The sequence below is a fragment of the Aedes aegypti genome, chromosome 1 (genome assembly GCF_002204515.2).
Source record: "Aedes aegypti strain LVP_AGWG chromosome 1, AaegL5.0 Primary Assembly, whole genome shotgun sequence".
Classification (NCBI taxonomy): Eukaryota; Metazoa; Arthropoda; class Insecta; order Diptera; family Culicidae; genus Aedes; species Aedes aegypti.
Window position 1 is genome coordinate 276,311,344 of NC_035107.1, and position 19,359 is coordinate 276,330,702.

The 19,359-nt window shown below is 39.3% G+C and overlaps 1 protein-coding gene across 1 annotated transcript in view; it reads right to left on the reverse strand.

Moving 5' to 3' along the window:
• Positions 1–7,074: 7,074 nt before the first annotated feature.
• The window catches only part of LOC110674134 (dynein heavy chain 10, axonemal), a 363,130-nt gene continuing 350,845 nt past the window's right edge, over positions 7,075–19,359 (reverse strand). The window contains exons 71-72 of the mRNA XM_021837893.1: positions 9,104–9,250; positions 7,075–7,318 (exon numbers count right to left, since the gene is read on the reverse strand). Of these exons, the coding sequence (XP_021693585.1) occupies positions 7,172–7,318; positions 9,104–9,250 (294 nt within the window). The 3' untranslated portion in view covers positions 7,075–7,171. The remainder of the gene's footprint in view (positions 7,319–9,103; positions 9,251–19,359) is intronic.

Sequence of the window (19,359 nt, forward strand, 5' to 3'; positions counted from 1 at the left end):
AGGTCGGTGTCACCCTTCCTTAATCAGGGAGCAGAATGGCCCGACTGTCAGCCCAATAACGCTATCCAATCCGTGATCCGTAGCTTGTCCGTTGTTGAACGCCTTCACCAGTATACCATAATCAGGATGTTACTGGCATCGATCCTGATGTGCCGGTTGGCACTCCAATGGTTGGGCTAAGGCACTTTGAAAGCGGTGCCAGGCCGCTTGTACGGAGTTGCTTGCGGATATGTGGCTTTTTGCAGAGATCCAACAGAGCCCACTGTTGAACCCCCACCACATCCTAGGCATCCTCTGCTTGAGCAAACTGGGACGAGCTCGGTCACTTCTCGAGAGAAGTGCCAAAAGGTGGTAATCCATACGGATGCATGGAGTTTTTTCGCTTAAGAAATGCTTCCTAAGCTCCCACCCGACTCGCAGAGGGGGGGTTCGTCAAGCCCCTGGACTCCTGTCCCTGCTGCCCCGTGTGTGTATGTGTGTGTGTATGTGTGTGTGTATGTGTGTGTGTATGTGTGTGTGTATGTGTGTGTGTATGTGTGTGTGTGTGTGTTACAAAAAATGTCACTCAATTATCTCAGCCGTTTGTCAACCGATTTAAACACTTTTAGCTCTAAAAGAAAGCTACAACATTCCCACAGAACGCTATTGAATTTCATTGCGATCGGACATTTCGTTACAGAGTTATGATTCAAACAGTATCGTGAAGTAATAGAAAAAGCATATTCTAATATTTTCAACTGTCTGCATTTTGATCGATATCTCAGCCATTTTTGAACCGATTTAAGTTCTTTTGTCGGCTAATGAAAGCTCTGACATTCAATCATAAGCCTTCAAATTTTCATTGAAATCGGATTACTAGTTTCAGAGATATCATTGGAAGAATTTTCTAAAGTACTGGAAAAAAAAAATTCTCTGATATATTCATATTTTTACATTTTGATCAATTTCTCACCTATTTTTAATCCAATTTAAGCTCTTCTTTCGTCGATTGAAAGCTCGGATATCATTCACAACCATATTGCAATAGAATTATAAATTACAGAGATAAAAATCATTATTTTCAAAAATCTCTAAAATTCCCCTTTTTACCCTTCTTACAACCATAAGAAGGGTATAAAGATCGCTTGAAAAACCGACTTTTGATCCGAGGCCCGGAGGGCCAAGTCTCATATACCAATCGATAGAGCTCGACGAACTGAGCACATGTCCGTGTGTGTGTATGTGTGTGTGTATGTGTGTGTGTATGTGTGTGTGTATGTGTGTGTATGTGTGTGTGTGTTACAAAAAATGTCACTCAATTATCTCAGCCGTTTGTCAACCGATTTAAACACTTTTAGCTCTAAAAGAAAGCTACAACATTCCCATAGAACGCTATTGAATTTCATTGCGATCGGACATTTCGTTACAGAGTTATGATTCAAACAGTATCGTGAAGTAATAGAAAAAGCATATTCTAATATTTTCAACTGTCTGCATTTTGATCGATATCTCAGCCATTTTTGAACCGATTTAAGTTCTTTTATCGGCTAATGAAAGCTCTGACATTCAATCATAAGCCTTCAAATTTTCATTGAAATCGGATTACTAGTTTCAGAGATATCATTGGAAGAATTTTCTAAAGTACTGGAAAAAAAAATTTCTCTGATATATTCATATTTTTACATTTTGATCAATTTCTCACCTATTTTTAATCCAATTTAAGCTCTTCTTTCGTCGATTGAAAGCTCGGATATCATTCACAACCATATTGCAATAGAATTATAAATTACAGAGATAAAAATCATTATTTTCAAAAATCTCTAAAATTCCCCTTTTTTTAATTTAAATTTGCACATTAATCTTATAAAAATCGCTGGCAAAATCATTTTAGGACATCAATTTTTCATTTTTCGATATTATTTTACAGGATGGCAACATGGGTTTATAGACCCTCTTAAACTATGATAATAAGCGTATGAAAACTAATAAAGTTCGATATCCGCCTTTTGACGTGCAGTTTCCTGGACTTTTTCGCAAACCATTAAACTATTAGGGCAGATAGAACATAGTCACAACATCCTAAAGTTTAGTTATACACCGGGGATTCGCTGGTTGGAACACGACTGCCTTCCATCTAGCGAATCCGACCCGTTAGTAGGAAAGACTGACAGCTGGTGAAAATGCCCCACACGAACGCATCTGGACAGCAAATCGCCACAAAACGCACATATACATACGCATTTGTTCTATATATGGAGACTTCAAAGCGACGATTCTCAGACGTCAAAGTCAGTTTGACATTTTCTGTTGACATTTGAGTGCTTTTAGTTAAAATATTTTCCAACCAGCGAACATCCAACCATCGAGTCATTCCATGTAGCGGAACCCCAACGAGCGAATCCCCACTGTACTGGTACAAGGTTCCAAATGAATGATAAATAATAATTATCTCAAACCTGTATGGAAATGTAAGAAGGGTTCAGTCTCACCATCGGTGGATTAAGTCAGGTTTTTTTTGATAAAATGGCTAAGACCAAAATGGCATTATACAAAATATGAATTTGCATTTAACTGGAAAATCGTTCATTCGGTAAATATTATTGATTAGTTTTTGCAGCTGCTCTAACTCAGTTTTTTCTAAGCTTTTCGATGCCGATCTCAGAATTCAAAACGAGGCGCTAACGATGAAGCACGTTTCTCTGATAAAATTCAAGATAGAGCCAAATTCAAAATGGTCGTCAAAATTATTTTAAATAAGACTTTCCTCCATGCGATGCCCCTGAAATAGCTTTGTGTTTCAGTTAATATATGAGAGAAGTGCTTAAAAATACATAGAATTTATCATAAACTGAACTTTTTTACAAGCTGTCAAGCTAGGATCCAGCAATTTTAATTAACCAAAACGCTTTTTTTGGTGTTATTATTAAATTCAAGCGAACAGATCGTAAAGTTGCACCTGATCTACATAGAATAAGGTCAAATTACTCCAGGGCGGTAATACAGTTTATAATATTCAGTTGATGTCCTAAATGGCGTTCAGCTGCATCTGACTTACATAAGATAAGCTTGAATTATTCCAGGGTGTTGAAAAAGCTAGAATTTCCAATTGATGTCTTGGAGGACGTTAAGATGTACCTAAATATTAAATATACATGAAAAAGGAACAAATTTATCCAGGGCGTTGTTATATCTTGACAATTTCGATGACATCAATCTGAGCGTTAAGATGTATCTGATCCTCATAGGATAAAGTCAAATTACTCCAGGGCGTTCATACTGCTAAAAAAATCTATTGATTTTCAACAGGGCGTAAATATGCTCCAGATGTCGCAAAGATCAATCTATCTTCTATATAAATAAAAATGGAGTGGTGTTTGTATGTCACGAAATGGCTTCCAAACGGGTCAACCGATTTGAATGGTTATTTTTCCGTTTTGTTCGTCAAGTGTTCCGACGTGTTTGTGTGTATAAAAATCCCAGGATATTCACCGGGAAAGTCGGAAAAACGAGCGTGAAGGAAACTGTCATTTTGTATGGGACGATCCAAAGCATTTTTCAACAGCCTACTTGATGGCAAGACGAAGTTTGCCGGGCCCACTAGTATGGAATAAAGTCAAATTACTTCAAACCGTTGATATAGCTTGATCGATTGATGTTATACAAAGCTTAAGATGTTTCTGAACTACGTAAAAGAAGGCCAAATTGCTCCAGGCTAAAGCTTGGTATTTCGAATTGATGTCATACAGTACGTTGAAACGTTGACGTTGATCTACATGGAATTAAGTCAAATTACTCCAGAGCGTTGATATAGCATGGAATATTCAATTGATGTCCGTCCTGTAGGATATGCATATATATAAATATGCACCTGATCGAATTATTACAGGGCGTCAATACATATTGGAATTTCCAATCGATACAGGGCATTGAGGTGCACCTGATCTACCCCAGACAACCAGAAATCGCATGAAAGTTCACGTTACAACTCGTTTATTCATACTAATTACATCAAACTCGCAAAACACCGTGGATAAACTCGTCAGATTGATGAGTTTCCTCGCATAAAACACTTTTTTTCTGAGTTCACTTGTACATTTTGTTTCGTCTCGTACACTCGTACAAACAAAATCGGATCACTCCGTAGCAGCTGTCAAATCAACATTTGTTATCATAAGTTAAGTCGCATAATATTGCAGGTTAGTTCGGTAGAATATTTATACACTCGCATTGTATGTTATTATTCATCACATAATATATGCACCCATATCACCTCCACTTTTGTACGTAGAAGGCCGTTTCGCAACATCTTATAAGTGAAATTTTGCACATATAGAGCCTCCAGGTGATTTCGTTATACGTACATTTTGGTTGTCTGGGACGTAAGGCAAGGTCTAATTAATGCAGGGCATTTATACTTATCTATTTATTCATTTATTTTAATTTTGAATTTAGAAAGAGGGAAAAGCCCCTTTGAGTGATTATTTTTTCAAATAGTTCTCAAAAAGGCAAAAAACCTCTTTATCTTTTCAAAGGGCGTTTATACATACACTTCTCCCACAGGGTGTTAAAATGCAGTTTATTTACATGGAAAAAGGTCAATTCACTCCAGGGCGTTGTTAAATCTTGGAATATTCAATTGATATCCTACAAGGCGTCAAAATGTACTTGATTGATATGGAATTAGGTCAAATTACTCCAGGGCGTTGCTAGAGCTTGGAGTTTCTATTGATGTTATACAGGGCGTCAAGATGCACTTGATTTACATGAGATAAGTTCAAATTAATCCAGGGCGTTTATACAGCTTGAATTTTTCAAATATTGTCCTACAGGGCGTTAAGATGCAGCTGATCTATATGAGACATGTTCAAATTACTCTAGGGCGTCGATACAGATTGCAGTTTTGAATCAATGCAGAGCATTGAGATGCATCTGATCTACATAAGACAAGATCAAATTAGTCAAAGGCGTTTATACATCTTAACATTTGTCCCACAGGGCGTTAAGATCTAGCTCATTTACACGACACAAGTCCAAATTACTCCTGGGCGTTGATAATGCTTGGAATATTCAAATTATGTGGGGCGTTGCACTTGGTCTTCATAAGATAAGGTTAAATTACTCCAGGGCGTTGATAAAGCCTGGAATTTTCAATCGATGTTCTACAGGCCGATATAAATAATGAAATTACTCTAGAGCGTAGATACAGCTCGTAAATTTCGATTGAATTTCTACAGGGCGGTAATATGCTCCTGTTATGTATGAAGTTCTATATGAAATAGAGTAAAATTACTCCAGAGCGTTAGTAGGTACAGGTTGGAAATTTCGATTGATATCTTATGGGACGTAAGATTGTTATTGTTGATGACTTCTGGTGAAAAATTCTTTATAAAAATCTGAGAAAAGCTTCTTAGCCGTCGACTAAGCGCGACTAAGCAGGACGACAGGGCTGCTTCTATTTGTTCCCCTCGTGTGCTGGCCCCGATCTGACACATTCTAGGATCAAGTGAATTTAGTACACCGGTGGATGAGTCCCTACCAATTAATTCCACTAGAGTTTGTATCCTTTGACAGATACGTGTATTTCGATCTCAACTGTAAAGCCGTCTTCAGTGTCGTATACAAAACTCGACTTTTCGTAGCACTAAATTTGGTTTTCATTTATTTCGTGTATATTGATAGAATAATAAATGCACAACATATTAAGGCCCAAGTAAAAACCCAAGCAACCAAAAGTTCGGAGAGAATAGTATGTTTAAGCTTAATCAGCTTATCGAATAATCATGAAAAGCATTCCTGCAGCTCACTTTTTAAGTAATTATCCGAACTTGAGTTCACAATACGTTCTCTTACACTGCTGCATAGAAAGCAGTTCAGCTCAAAACAAAACCCCAATAAGAAGGAGGAAAACAAAAAAAAAATGTTATTTTCACTGTCACTGTGCATCAACGCCATATTTCGTTCTGCATATCCTTTGAAAGTTATATTTTTTTTTAATATTTGCTACAAGACTTGAACTCGAATTCTCCTCGTTGAAATCGTGGTCCATACCGGTACTCCATATGCGCCAATCAAATTGTGTATGGATTTACTTGATATGTTGATTTCTAATGCTTGTGCATCTATCTATTCATGTTGATACTATTTATAACTTCAAAATTTCTTTGAAATCATCTGTGAACCCATTATACACTTGATAGTTCTATTAAGTTTACTCCTAACTATTTCTGAACTTGTGGGATTTGACATTCCTTAGTTTGTTTTGTTTTGCAGTTTTTTTTCTCTGAAGTGCAAGTGGTCAAATGAAAAATAGTGAATTAGGAAATACTTTATTGAAAAATATGAAAAAAGTAAAATTTTTTTAGTGATTCGCATCCCAGGTGAGAACATTCGCAAAAACAGTGGAAACGACGGCGATGAAGTTTCCTGATGGACTTGACTTAAGTGGGGGTACTGCTAGCTGTTGCTCCGAACCAAATCAATATTTGACTTGAAGAGCATTTCTACGATAGGTACGGTTGACGCGTTCACTGAACTCTTAATTCAAGTTCTAAACAGATTCTTTGCACACTCATTATGAACTTTAGTGTTGCTTTGTAGAGAAGTAAACTACTTCTCTCGTACCTTCAAGTTCCTAGTAAATATTTGCAGTACGTTTTAGAGAAATAAGTTCTGATTGTAAAATCGTTATCCTTGTAATTAGCAATAAAGTTCCATGTAACTATATTTGAACCTATTTTGAACTTCTGATTTCACATCTCAAGTAAAATACGAACTATTGGTTGCTAGGGAATAGTGCAAATGTCAAAACAAAAAATAGCAGTTTTCTCTTTTGAAATCGACAAAGAGAAAAAATAAAGACACACTGCTCTTTTGTTTTCGAAATAAAGCAGCTGTGTGTTTTCACTTTCTTCGATTTTTCGGTTTGAAAGACGAAAACTGCATTTAAAAAAAAAAACGTGTTAGATCTGCTCTTTAAAATTTAACATTTGCTCTATTTTTACTTAGGCATTAAAGAGAATCAAAAAGTAGAAATCTACTTATAAGATAATTTTAGGATTCTGATCAGAAGGTTCGAATAATTAAAAAAGCACAACATATTTTCAATCATTTTATTCCAACAAAATAAACGGTTTTTTTTTTTAAAGTACAACAACGCTTATCAATATCCATAAATAGATCACTCGTCGGTCGTTCAGTCGGTATTCATGATCAAGCAAACACCCTGCAAGACCCAGTGGCTGGAATGCTCCTCGGTGAACAGATCTGCTTCGAAAACAAGACCAACCCCCATCGCGTTCCGCCTTTCCGAGGTAGTGTAGACCGGTGTCCGGAAGGTATTCTGAAAATGAAGCAAACGATGGATTAGCAAAGGTCTGTTTTGCATCTTGTTAAACCACGTGACTGAAACTTGTGCTACATTTAAAAACAGTAACCAGCAGTAGATATGCTAATATTGTATTTTTGGAAAAGGTCACAAACAAAACTTTAAAAATTGCATGATATCATCAGAGCCGTAGCGTGGGTTCATGGCGCCCTTGGCGAACTTCCATTTAAGCGCCTCTCAATCAAAACTGTACACATCCATTTAACATGGTGAGAGTTAACGTGAACTATATCATTAGAATTCATTAGAAAAGAATCGTAGGATGCTAGAAATTTAGAACATATTTGATTATTGAGTTAATTCCTGCAGGACAAAACGCAAATTCTTTTATCTATTAGGGCAGATTGCCAACTATTGCACAGACTAAAAACGTGCCAATTATTGAACAACCCGTGTATTCCTTATGGATGTGCAATAATTGGAGTGTTTTTAGTCTATGCTATATTTTGCTATTTATCCTAAATGTTATTTGAAAAATTCCCAAGAATATTACAATTTATATAATAAAAAACAAATATGAAAAATCGGTGTTCTAACAATTTTTTGGTGCCAATTTTAGTAAAATGTTTATTTGAAGAAAAATTCTTCTAAACATTTTAAAAATATTGATTAAAAAAAATAAAAGCTTCTTTATCCGATATTTATATCATATGACACTAATAGTACAACCTTGAAAAAAAACCAAAGCCATACGCTTATGTGTTACACTTTTCACCACACTGCTGCCGTATAAGGCTTGCGAGCTTTTCTTAACAGTGTTGTACAAAATACAACAGCACGACTACTGAAGTGTTAAAAACGTAAATAAAAAAAATCATTTTTCATAAAAAAAAATTAGTGCTAAAAAAATTTTTTTTCAATTCACGTTGTCTTGGCCAAGACATTTTCATAAAGTATCATTTAAAAAAGTAATTTTAAATGAATTTTCAAGGAATGGGATACGTCATCTATAGCTTTCTGAAAACCAAAAATGAGTATATCAATCCTACTGATTCCATTTTTTTGTAAAATCAAATGGCTATCAGCTAGCGTACAATATTTTTAAGTGTTATTAAAAATGTACCACTGATTTGGGAAGAATAATTCGCAGAATGCTGTGCGGATTTGGCCGGAGTTAAATTCTTAGAAAACCACACCCTGGATTGAATATGTCATCAAGATGGTTTAAAAAGTTCAAAAGTGTCGGTGAACCGCAAAGCGTTCTATCATAACCACACATAGTTTATATAGAAGACCATGATTATTTGAGAATCTCGACAATTTTTTGGTTGAATCCAGTCAAATACTATGTTAGATTCATGCTCAGTATTTCATGAAAATTTCTTTCAGGATCCATATTGTGATTCATAGAGATTGTGTTTGAATTCAATATGTATTTTCAAACTTTACCATTTGTGTCACGCGTGTTGGCGCCCCCTTAAGGCTGGCGCCCTTGGCGGGTGCCAACCTGGCCAACCGCACGCTACGGCACTGGATATCATATGATATCTTCAGAGCTTTGAAGAATACGGAAACTCTAATTCCTTAAAAATATATCACCCTATCCAGCAGGCCTGAGGGGCCTCAACGGCAACAAATGCACAATAAAACACAAACTAGAACAGATCGTAATCAAATAATCGAGCATGGTCCCGGGGACACGTACGCGTCCTGATGGAAGCGTCCCAAAGCCATATGAATGTTTACCAACAGGAAAGAAAGCAACCTATTCAAACACAAAACAACTACAATAAAACTTACTTGCAGCTTGAGACGGTGCACCTCGATCGGCACGACGGACAGCACCGGCAACGGTTCCACCAGCACCTTCGGAGTCGAACGTGCCAGACAACGATTGGCCGGATCCCAGCGGGCTCCCTCCAGATAGAGCCCGGTCACGTAGCAGCCCTGCATTTATCAGCATTTCCGGATCATCCCGGCCCAAGGTGTAGGAGGAGATGCGGGAGGGCCGCGCAGCGAATTGCGTCGATGGAGGAAAATGGAAACGGAAAGACAAATATAAGACAAATTGTGTGTACGATGCAAGTAAAATAAAATGAAATTTGTCGCTCCCGTATGCATTTGGAACGAGCGGAAAAATGGCCCTTTTGTCACAGTTGTTTGGCAACTGGAGACACTGAAGCAGCCGGATGAATGTTTGTTCTACATGCGTGTTTTGTTATTTGAATTGTTGAAAGTTAGATGATTCGCGGACATCGTTGTTTATTCGCGTTGACGGAGGCAATTATCACAGTTGACCCTATGAGCCTCTGTACGTGCCATAAATTCTTTTGTTCTCTTGACTTTTACTGTGCGCCGTGTATTGGTGCTGTCTCGCTTTCTCTCACGGGCAACTTGAAAACAGGGCGCACAGTAAAAGTCAAACGTTTTATAGCATGCATAGGCTCATGCGTGAAGCTCCAATTTCTTTACATGGCAAAGCATAGGAAGTCCATTTTAAATGCTTCTAACAAATTCAAAACTAAATTTAATTTAATTCTGTTAAGTGTACGGGGTTAGATTTATGATAAGCTATAGAATCCGCAGAATATTGAGGAAAAAATAAAAAAATCAAAATAATGTGTCCATAATGTAGCCCATCAATAGTCTATCAACATGTACTGAAAAGAATTTAAATAGCTATTGTAATTAATTTTATATAAGCATTTGAAATTTCACTTCCTATACTGCCGTGAATCGCAAGTCAGTCCCATCTGCAAAAAGTAGGCATTGAGAAAATGGCCTTTGAAGCTTCGAAATTCGTTTTCCATACAAATATTCAAAAAATTCCAGAGGATTGGAGCATGTTCAAATCTTAATGAAACTTTCACAATTTGCTTTTCCCTACGATATCTTTCCGAGAAAAATATAAAGATGATCAAAATACGGTTCATTTTTGTGTTACACGGTGCGGAAATCCGTAGTGGGACTGACATGCGATTACTTTTCATTATGGGACAATTTGACAATTACTTTTCATTATGGGACAATCTGACTATTTTTTTCCTAATTTTTCGAACAAATCATAGTTTCTCATTAGTACAACTGAAAGAGCCTTGGAAGATATGGTGAAAACTGAACTCAACTCAATTTTGACGAAAATGCAGATGGGACTGACTTGCGATTCACGGCAGTATAGAGCTTAGTGACTAGCATACGCTCGCCATACACAGTTTGTTTTTGTTTTCCTCAAAGAAACTTGCACACGCTTTCCAGACTCATAAAAATGCCTATGGAAATATTACCCAATTTGAAAAATCTACACCCGGTTTCTGGGTGTTTTTGGAGACTGAGTGCATATTGTTTTCCTCTAAGGTTCACAACTACATCTACACTAGGGCACCCATACCATTGGGCGTGATAACCACTATACCTTGCCAAGTTAAATTTTCGAAGCTTCACGCATAGAGTAAACTCTTTCCAGATTGCAGCACGGTACCTTCGTTAGAGCGAATTCAAATGTTAGAAAAAGACGAAATTCGATTTAATGGGTGTTAAAACGCCTAGTGATATGCAATTTCTAACACCCATTGCACAAAAAGCGAAGATAGAATCGATATGCAAGTGATGGAGACGCAAGGTGACTGATGTTGATTGCGCAATCGATGCTATCCTAATCTTCGTGTAGCTGCTTAGCTTAGCTTAGCTTAGACTGACTACACATATCAATGGTTGCTATTCCGTGATTGACCAAAGTCAGTGAAGATGCACAAAGAATCAACTAGAAGTTCGGCTGGGATTGGCCATAATCTTCTTCAGTGTGCATAATTCAGTGCCTCTATTCATTCATGGTCAATAACGGCGCCGGCCACGTCCTTGCAGTCAGGTGGGGTTGAGGGAAGGAATGTTAGTGTGTAACCTTTGCTATTTGGAGACCGTGTTTACCTCTGCATCTCCACAAAGGTTACTGGGAGGGATGGTTGTTAATGGGGAGGATCGTTGGGTCACAGGATTCACTTTGATAAGCGATTAGACCATGATAAACGATTATTTGTTTACATGCTTAGGAATATAATATATTCAATTGACATGGAAAATTTTAAAATAGGAGTAAATAATGTCGTTACATGAAGTGACGAACCATTCAAAGTTTGTTGAACAAATAGGTAAAAGCAACATTCCTACAGCTGTTATGACGAAAGCATGTGTAACAATATTTTACTCAAATTAAAAAATATAAATCGATTGGCTGGATCATCACATAATATTCTTATGCCGACACTTACAGTGGCGAACCATTCAAAGTGTTTTGAATAAAATTAACGTTTTGCAAGTCTATACTTCTAGCACAGACAAACAGACCAAACCATTCAAAGCCTTTTTTAATAAAAATAAAGGTAAAAGGAAGGATTTTATGCATAAAAATATGAATTAGAGTTTATGCCGACACTTACAGTGACGAACCATTCATAGTTTGTTGAATAATCATATTTATGTCCCACCGTTGTAACGATTGAATGTGCGGTCATACATATTTTATAGATTAAAAAAGCATGAAACGAGCTCACCAATTGATCCTTCATCCTTGATTAAGCAGCCACAATTTTCAGCTTTATTTGAAGCATACATACTAACTGAGAAACGCGAATATTTTTTTCGCACTCGCGCCACGCGGACCGAAAACGATTGGTCTTGATTCCGTCGCTCGCCCTGCAGGAGCTTGCCATGGAATCGGAAGACCACACACTACTAACGCGGATCTCTTTTCGCACTCGCGCCACGCGGACCGAAAACGATTGGTCTTGATTCCATCGCTCACCCTGCAAGAGCATGCCATGGAATCGGAAGACCACACACTACTAACGCGAATATTTTTTCGCACTCGCGCCACGCGGACCGAAAACAATTGGTCTTGATTCCGTCGCTCGCCCTGCAGGAGCTTGCCATGGAATCGGAAGACCACACACTACTAACGCGGATCTCTTTTCGCACTCGCGCCACGCGGACCGAAAACGATTGGTCTTGATTCCATCGCTCGCCCTGCAGGAGCTTGCCATGGAATCGGAAGACCACACACTACTAACGCGGATCTCTTTTCGCACTCGCGCCACGCGGACCGAAAACGATTGGTCTTGATTCCATCGCTCACCCTGCAAGAGCATGCCATGGAATCGGAAGACCACACACTACTAACGCGAATATTTTTTCGCACTCGCGCCACGCGGACCGAAAACAATTGGTCTTGATTCCGTCGCTCGCCCTGCAGGAGCTTGCCATGGAATCGGAAGACCACACACTACTAACGCGGATCTCTTTTCGCACTCGCGCCACGCGGACCGAAAACGATTGGTCTTGATTCCATCGCTCACCCTGCAAGAGCATGCCATGGAATCGGAAGACCACACACTACTAACGCGAATCTCTTTTCGCACTCGCGCCACGCGGACCGAAAACAATTGGTCTTGATTCCGTCGCTCGCCCTGCAGGAGCTTGCCATGGAATCGGAAGACCACACACTACTAACGCGAATATTTTTTCGCACTCGCGCCACGCGGACCGAAAACAATTGGTCTTGATTCCGTCGCTCGCCCTGCAGGAGCTTGCCATGGAATCGGAAGACCACACACTACTAACGCGGATCTCTTTTCGCACTCGCGCCACGCGGACCGAAAACGATTGGTCTTGATTCCATCGCTCACCCTGCAAGAGCATGCCATGGAATCGGAAGACCACACACTACTCACTATCCTAATCTTCGTGTAGCTGAAGACGACAAAGTGCGACTGCAACGCAAACCGTAACAAATTGAACATGACGACGATTGGCTGATAGGTGGGCAAGGAGTTCCCGTTCATCTTGTTCCCAAAACCCCTTGCAACTGCGATACGGACAACCCGGATGCAGAGCGCATCTTGGTATTTATTACAACCTTTCTCCCTTGTGCAATCGATGCCACTGACTGAAGGAACATATTGTGCAATAAGGTGGCCCATTTTTACATTAGAAATCCACTGTAAAAATCGTAAACTTTTCTTCGTGGCATCACGTCCTCTCTGGGACAGAGCCAGCTTCTCAGCTTAGAGTTCAATGAGCACTTCCACAGTTATTAACTGAGAGTTTTCTTTGCCAAAGTAGCCATTATCGCATGTATAATGTGTGGCAAGTACGATGATACTACTTTATGCCCTGAAAAGTCAAGGAAATTTTCATTACAAAAAGATCCTGGACCGACGGGAATCGAACCCAGACACCTTCAGCATAGCTTTGCTTGGTAACCGCGGACTTTAACCACTCGGCTAAGGACGACGGGGCAGTAAGTTAAATTCATCAAATTTGCTCACTTGGACCCAGAGAAGATACTGTTAAAATTTGAGCAAAATCCGCCAACTCTTCACTCTAATCCTCCTTAATACTAATGAGTATCTCAGGATTCCAGTGAATTTTGGCAGCGGTCCTAGATTTTCAGGATCCTCAGATTCCCGTGTGGATCCTGATATTCCAGTGTGGATTCTGGGATTCCAATGTGAATCCTCGTATTCCTGGGTAAAATCTGGTATTCCAGTGTGCTTCCTGGGATTTCAGTATGGAACCTGGGATACTAGTATGAATGCGGAGATTCCAGTGTAGATTCTTAGATTCCAATGTGGATACTGATATTCAAGTGTGGATCCAAGAATAGTATGGATCCTGGATATCCAGAGTGGTTTCAAGGATTCCAGTGTGGATGTTGGGATTCCAGTGAGGATTCTGAGGATCCAGGTGTTACATTTTGGGTCCTGGTGTTCCAGTATGGATCTTAAACTTGTAGCGTTGATCGTGGAATCCTACTGTGGATTCTCGAATTTTAGCGTGGGTCCTAGGATTTCAGTATGGACCCCGGTATTCCCGTATGGATTCTGGGATTTCAGTATTGATCTTGAGATTTCAGTGTAGATGTTGAGGTTCCAGCATGAATGCTTGGATTCCAGTGTGGAAAATTTAAATATGAGTTTTAGAAAACCAATATGGATTCTGGTTTTCCAGTGTGGGTCTTAGGATTGCAGGGTGGATACTGGAAATTCTTTGTGGATACTTGAAATCCATTGTGAATCGTAGTTCTCCAGTGTGTATCCTGGAACTCCAGTGAGGATCCTGGGATTTCAGTGCGGACCTTGAGATTCTAGTGTGGATTTTGGAATTCCATTATGGATCTTGCGATTTCTGTACAGATCCTGGAATTGGAACATATCTTCTTAGTTTCCAAGGTAAATCCTAGGATTCCAGTGTGAATTCTTGGATTTATAGTGAGCATCCTTGGACTTCTGGTGAATGCTATGATATCAGTGTGGATATTGCAATACCAGTGAGGATTTTCAGTTTCCAGTGTGGATCCTTGGATTGCAGTATAAATCCTTGGATTCCAGTATGGATCCTGGATTTCCAGTGTGGATACTGGGATTCTAGTGTGGATAATGGAGATCAATTGCAGATCCTAGGACTCTAGTGTGGATCCTGGAACTCCAGTGTGGATCCTAGGATTCAAGTGTGGATCCTGCAATTCCAGTGTGGATGCTGGGATTTCAAAGTTGATCTTGGGATTCCAGTATCAATTTGCATTTTAGTATCGATTGGTATTTTATTGTGGATCTTGGGTTTCTAAAGTAGATCCTGGGATTCCAGTGTGGATTCTGGGTTTCCAGTGAAAAGTCTGATATTTCAGTGTGGATCCTGGGATTCCAATAGGGATACTGTGATTCCAGTGTGGATCATGGGATTCTAGTGTGAGTTCTGCGATTCCGGTGTGGATTTTTGGATTCTATTAAGGATTCTTGGATTTCAGTATGGATTCTGGGAATCTAAGATCCTAGGGCTTCAGTGCGGATCTTGAGAATCTAGTGCAGATTGTATTACTACATTGTGGATCCTAGGCTTCTTATGTGGATATTGGGATTGCGGTGTGGTTTGTTGTAGTTAATGTGTGGATCTTGGAACTGTTGTGTGAAATAGTGTGGGAATTGTGAGAATTCTATGAGAATCCCATGTGTTTTTTTGAGATTCCTAGGAAAATTTTGATGGAATTAAAGTGGGAATCCGGTTGATATTCCTTGAGAATCCTGTGGGAATTGGAATTCTGTGGAACACCTTCAAAAGTCCTGTGGGAATAATATACAAATTGTTGGAGAGGAAGTACACCACATACCCTGCAGCGGAAATGCCTTTGGGTAACAATTGTAGAGCTTGAGCTTGAGCTTGAGCTTGATTGGCCGCCCGTGGATGCTACTCCAGTATCGCCAGATCAGCTCAGGCTTGATAATTCTCCTCAACATCATCAGAGTTCGGTGACATACTCTAGAGCAGCGTGCTGCCAGTGCCTCTTTGCGAGGGAGCCAAAAAATGCTAAGCAGCGAGGCAACGAAAAATGAGCGAGGAAGATGCAGCACAAAAAAAGCCGAGTTAAATTCCATCAAAAAAGGGTGCACTCACAACTCCCCGAGGACTGTCTGTTCGGGCGGCAGACTCGAGAGTTCGTTTGAAGTGTGAGTGATGGTGAGCATCGCAACGAGAGAGAGAGAGTGTCTGAAAAAATCCTCGCATTTTTCTGCACTCTCACTCGAATCGCTTGAGGATCTGTGTTGAAAATTTTGAGTTTTTTTTTCTCCTCAGAAAAATGGCAAAATCGCCTCCTCTTTGCATCGCAGAGGAGTTTCTATCAAGCCTGGATCAGCTGCACTTACACAAGGAACCAACCGAATGACTGCTTGGGACTAACAGGCATCCTCAGTGTATAAGTGCTGGTCTGGGAGGGAGAAACCGATACGAAATTTCTGTACGTCCTAGTGAGCCGAGATTCTGCTGTCACGAACTGTCACTGTGAGCCCAAATCTTAAACAACGGACAAACATGGAAAAGCGCGTAATTGATCAAAACATATTTTTGCATTTCATCAAATATGACAAAAAATCGATTGATAAGCTATTCATGCCTATTCAATAGTAATGTCACGATAGCACCTTTTATTCTGATTGAATATAAAGTATTCAAATACGCATAATGTGTGTAGTATCGGTGCCTCCCTCCCAGGTGCTGGTGATCTTCTATTTTTAGGCAACAATGGCACCTGCCACGTCAGAATGCAGACCAATGAGGGGAAGGCGGAGGAATTGATGATGCATTGAACTGGCTTCCACGTAGACCGTATATTCCTCTGCATCTACGCCAGTTCATGCGGGAGTGTATGGATTGGTGGAAAGGCGTGGTAGAGAGGTTTGCTTTTTTTTGTGGTTAGCAGACTGCCTATGTGTCAGGCGTAAGAAAGGCGTGCGCGTGGAAGTAGGAAGCGTTAGGGAAACGGTTTCTTGTCCGTCTCTGGTTCTAGCGTTTGCTATGAACGAATAGTTTGAGTGTGATATATTCAGAATGGAAGATAGTAGCAAGTGAGATATATACAACTACAAAGTACGAGGAAAGGGACGGGCCTGGGATTGAACCCATGACCTTCTGCATATGAAGCAGAAGCGGTAGCCATCAGACCACCAACCCCATCTGTCTTTGGGTAACAATTGTAGAGGTAAGCGAAATAGATTGTAAATAGTAAACCCAGATATATAATAAAAGAGAGGTGCTGACATAATAGCAATATCAGTCAGTGAACTGTGGTTGGAGCCTCGTGTTTTGAGTCTGGATGGGATGTAGCTTGGACGAGGTGCCTAAGAGTTGAAGGCCAAGTTGCTGAGAACGAGGTGGCGGGTACTGATTGACAGAAGGACGAAGCTGGAGAAACTCGATAGCAACGAGGAGCTTGGAATAAGGTGTAGTTGACCAAGCCGAGGATGGTGCAGCTGACCAGGAGGAGCTCGAAGCTAGAATGAGAGTTGAGAGAGACTCGCGAAGAGGAAAAAATATCAACGTCTTATGCAGCCCAGATTCCGCCGTTACGATGCGTCGAATGCAGCATGACAGAAAAGTGAAAAGTATTGTAATCAAAATAAACTATTATTACAAACGTCAGTCAGCGGAGCAGTTTTTCCAAAGATGCTGATACATATCAATACAAGACTAGTTATTTCTAATGAATATTGTTTTGCTGAGATGTTCATGTGCGCATGATTGATGTACACACAGAGTGAAATAGCATAGCATAGCATAGACTGTACATGCCAACTGGTCAACTGATCGGAACTGGTAAGAATTGCACTTCGATCCAAATGAATAAGGGATGGAAGTTTCCGCTTACTCTCGAAGTACAATTTTAGTGGATCTCATATTATTGATCAATAACGGCGCCGGCCAAGTCCTTGCAGTCAGTTGGGATGGGGAAGGAATGTTAGGGTGTAATGATTGGTGCTTCTAGAGACCGAGAATACCTCTGCATCTCCACAATCACCACGGGAAGGGTGTTTATTAGTGACGAAGGGTTAAGATCTGGGAGTCACCTTTGGTCGGTGATGCTATCTATGGATAAGGAGTAAAAATACGACATTTACTTAAAATTATTTTCGAATGTTGTCTCGCGGTAAAAATATATATTATTATAGAAGATTAAGAAAATACGTCGACATTCAGAACGTCGAACCATTCATAGGTTATGCTTAGTAATGACAAGAAAAGGAAAACAATGTATAACCAAATTAAATTCAATAAGAATAAGGGTTTATGCCGACACTTGTAGTGACGAACCCTCCACAGTTTGTTTGAAATACAAAAACGATACTGATAGAAGTTTGTAAAAATAAGTTCAAAACCCCTAATTAATTCAGTTCGATGTAAATAAGTGAAATAGTCATGAAAATTTACTATAAAAAACTATAGAATATCTCTAAGAACATGTAATCCTACACTGAGGAAACCGGACGTAATACTGTCATAAGATTTGCTTATGGAATTACGACACAAGAAAAATCTTTGAAATTCATAAGACCATCGTATGATTTTCGGCAGATGCTGTTTCCATAATACACCTCGAAGGAATTTCGTAAGATGATCTTATGTACCAGCATCGACATGATAACAAAATCCGAGTACTTATGAATTACGTTCTAATCCAATCTTGATTCCATAAGACTGTCTTGTGTAATTTGAGCTTTAGATTTTAAATTTCAATGAATGAATTATACTAATTCGCGTTGATAAATAGGTTAACCAACTTGCAAAAATCAAATTTTCGTCCATTTTGTCACGCCGCAATTCGATTAAAGCTTTCAACTGTAAGCATAAGAATCGAGTTGCGATACGACAAAGTGGATGACAATTCGAATTTCTTGAGTTGGCTAACCTATTTTAACGCGAAGCAGTATATCATAGCAGAGAAAAAATATTGAGAAAAATTGTGAAGAACGCTTCAATTGGTGGAGGTTTACGTTAGGGGCATCCATAAAGGGATGAGGGGGGCTTATGATTTCTTAAGCGTCATACAAATTGTTTGAAATTTTCATACAAAAATCTTTGTTCGGATCCAATTTCACAACCTGATGGAAAGAAAGTGTCAGTTACAGCGTAAATTATGATAAATAGGAAATATTTACCCTTTGATGCATTTAAAACGGAGACAGACAGCGACAAGTCAAACACGTCAAGTTCGGAAGCCATATTGAATTTCTGATAGTGAAATGCCTGTACCGAGAAAATTTGTCTCACGTGGTTTTTCACAATGATGATCAATGGAATTCATAAGCGTTCTTATGACATTGACAATTGAAGTTATGGAATAATTACACTAGTCTTATAAATCTCAATCTCGTCGTATGAAATACACAAGTGTATTATGAACCGACAAAAAAATAATAAAAAATGCTTTCATTAGTGTGATCTTATGAAAATCATGCGAGATTTTTGCCTCAGTGTATAGTACGCCGACATTCATAATGTCGAACTATTCAAAGGTTATTCTTAGCAGAGTGTCGTGTTTCTCATGTATACCTAAATGAGCTAGTTTGCCATGCGATATTGCTTAACGCAGCTCACAGATTATGTGAGATACGAGATGCGGATACGTACAAAATATATCTTAGTGAGCGAGTCTCATGAGACATCTCGTGAGGCTCGTCACATGCGCTTACTAGGAGTACTTTTATACAGTTATGTTTGCCTAGTACCGTAAC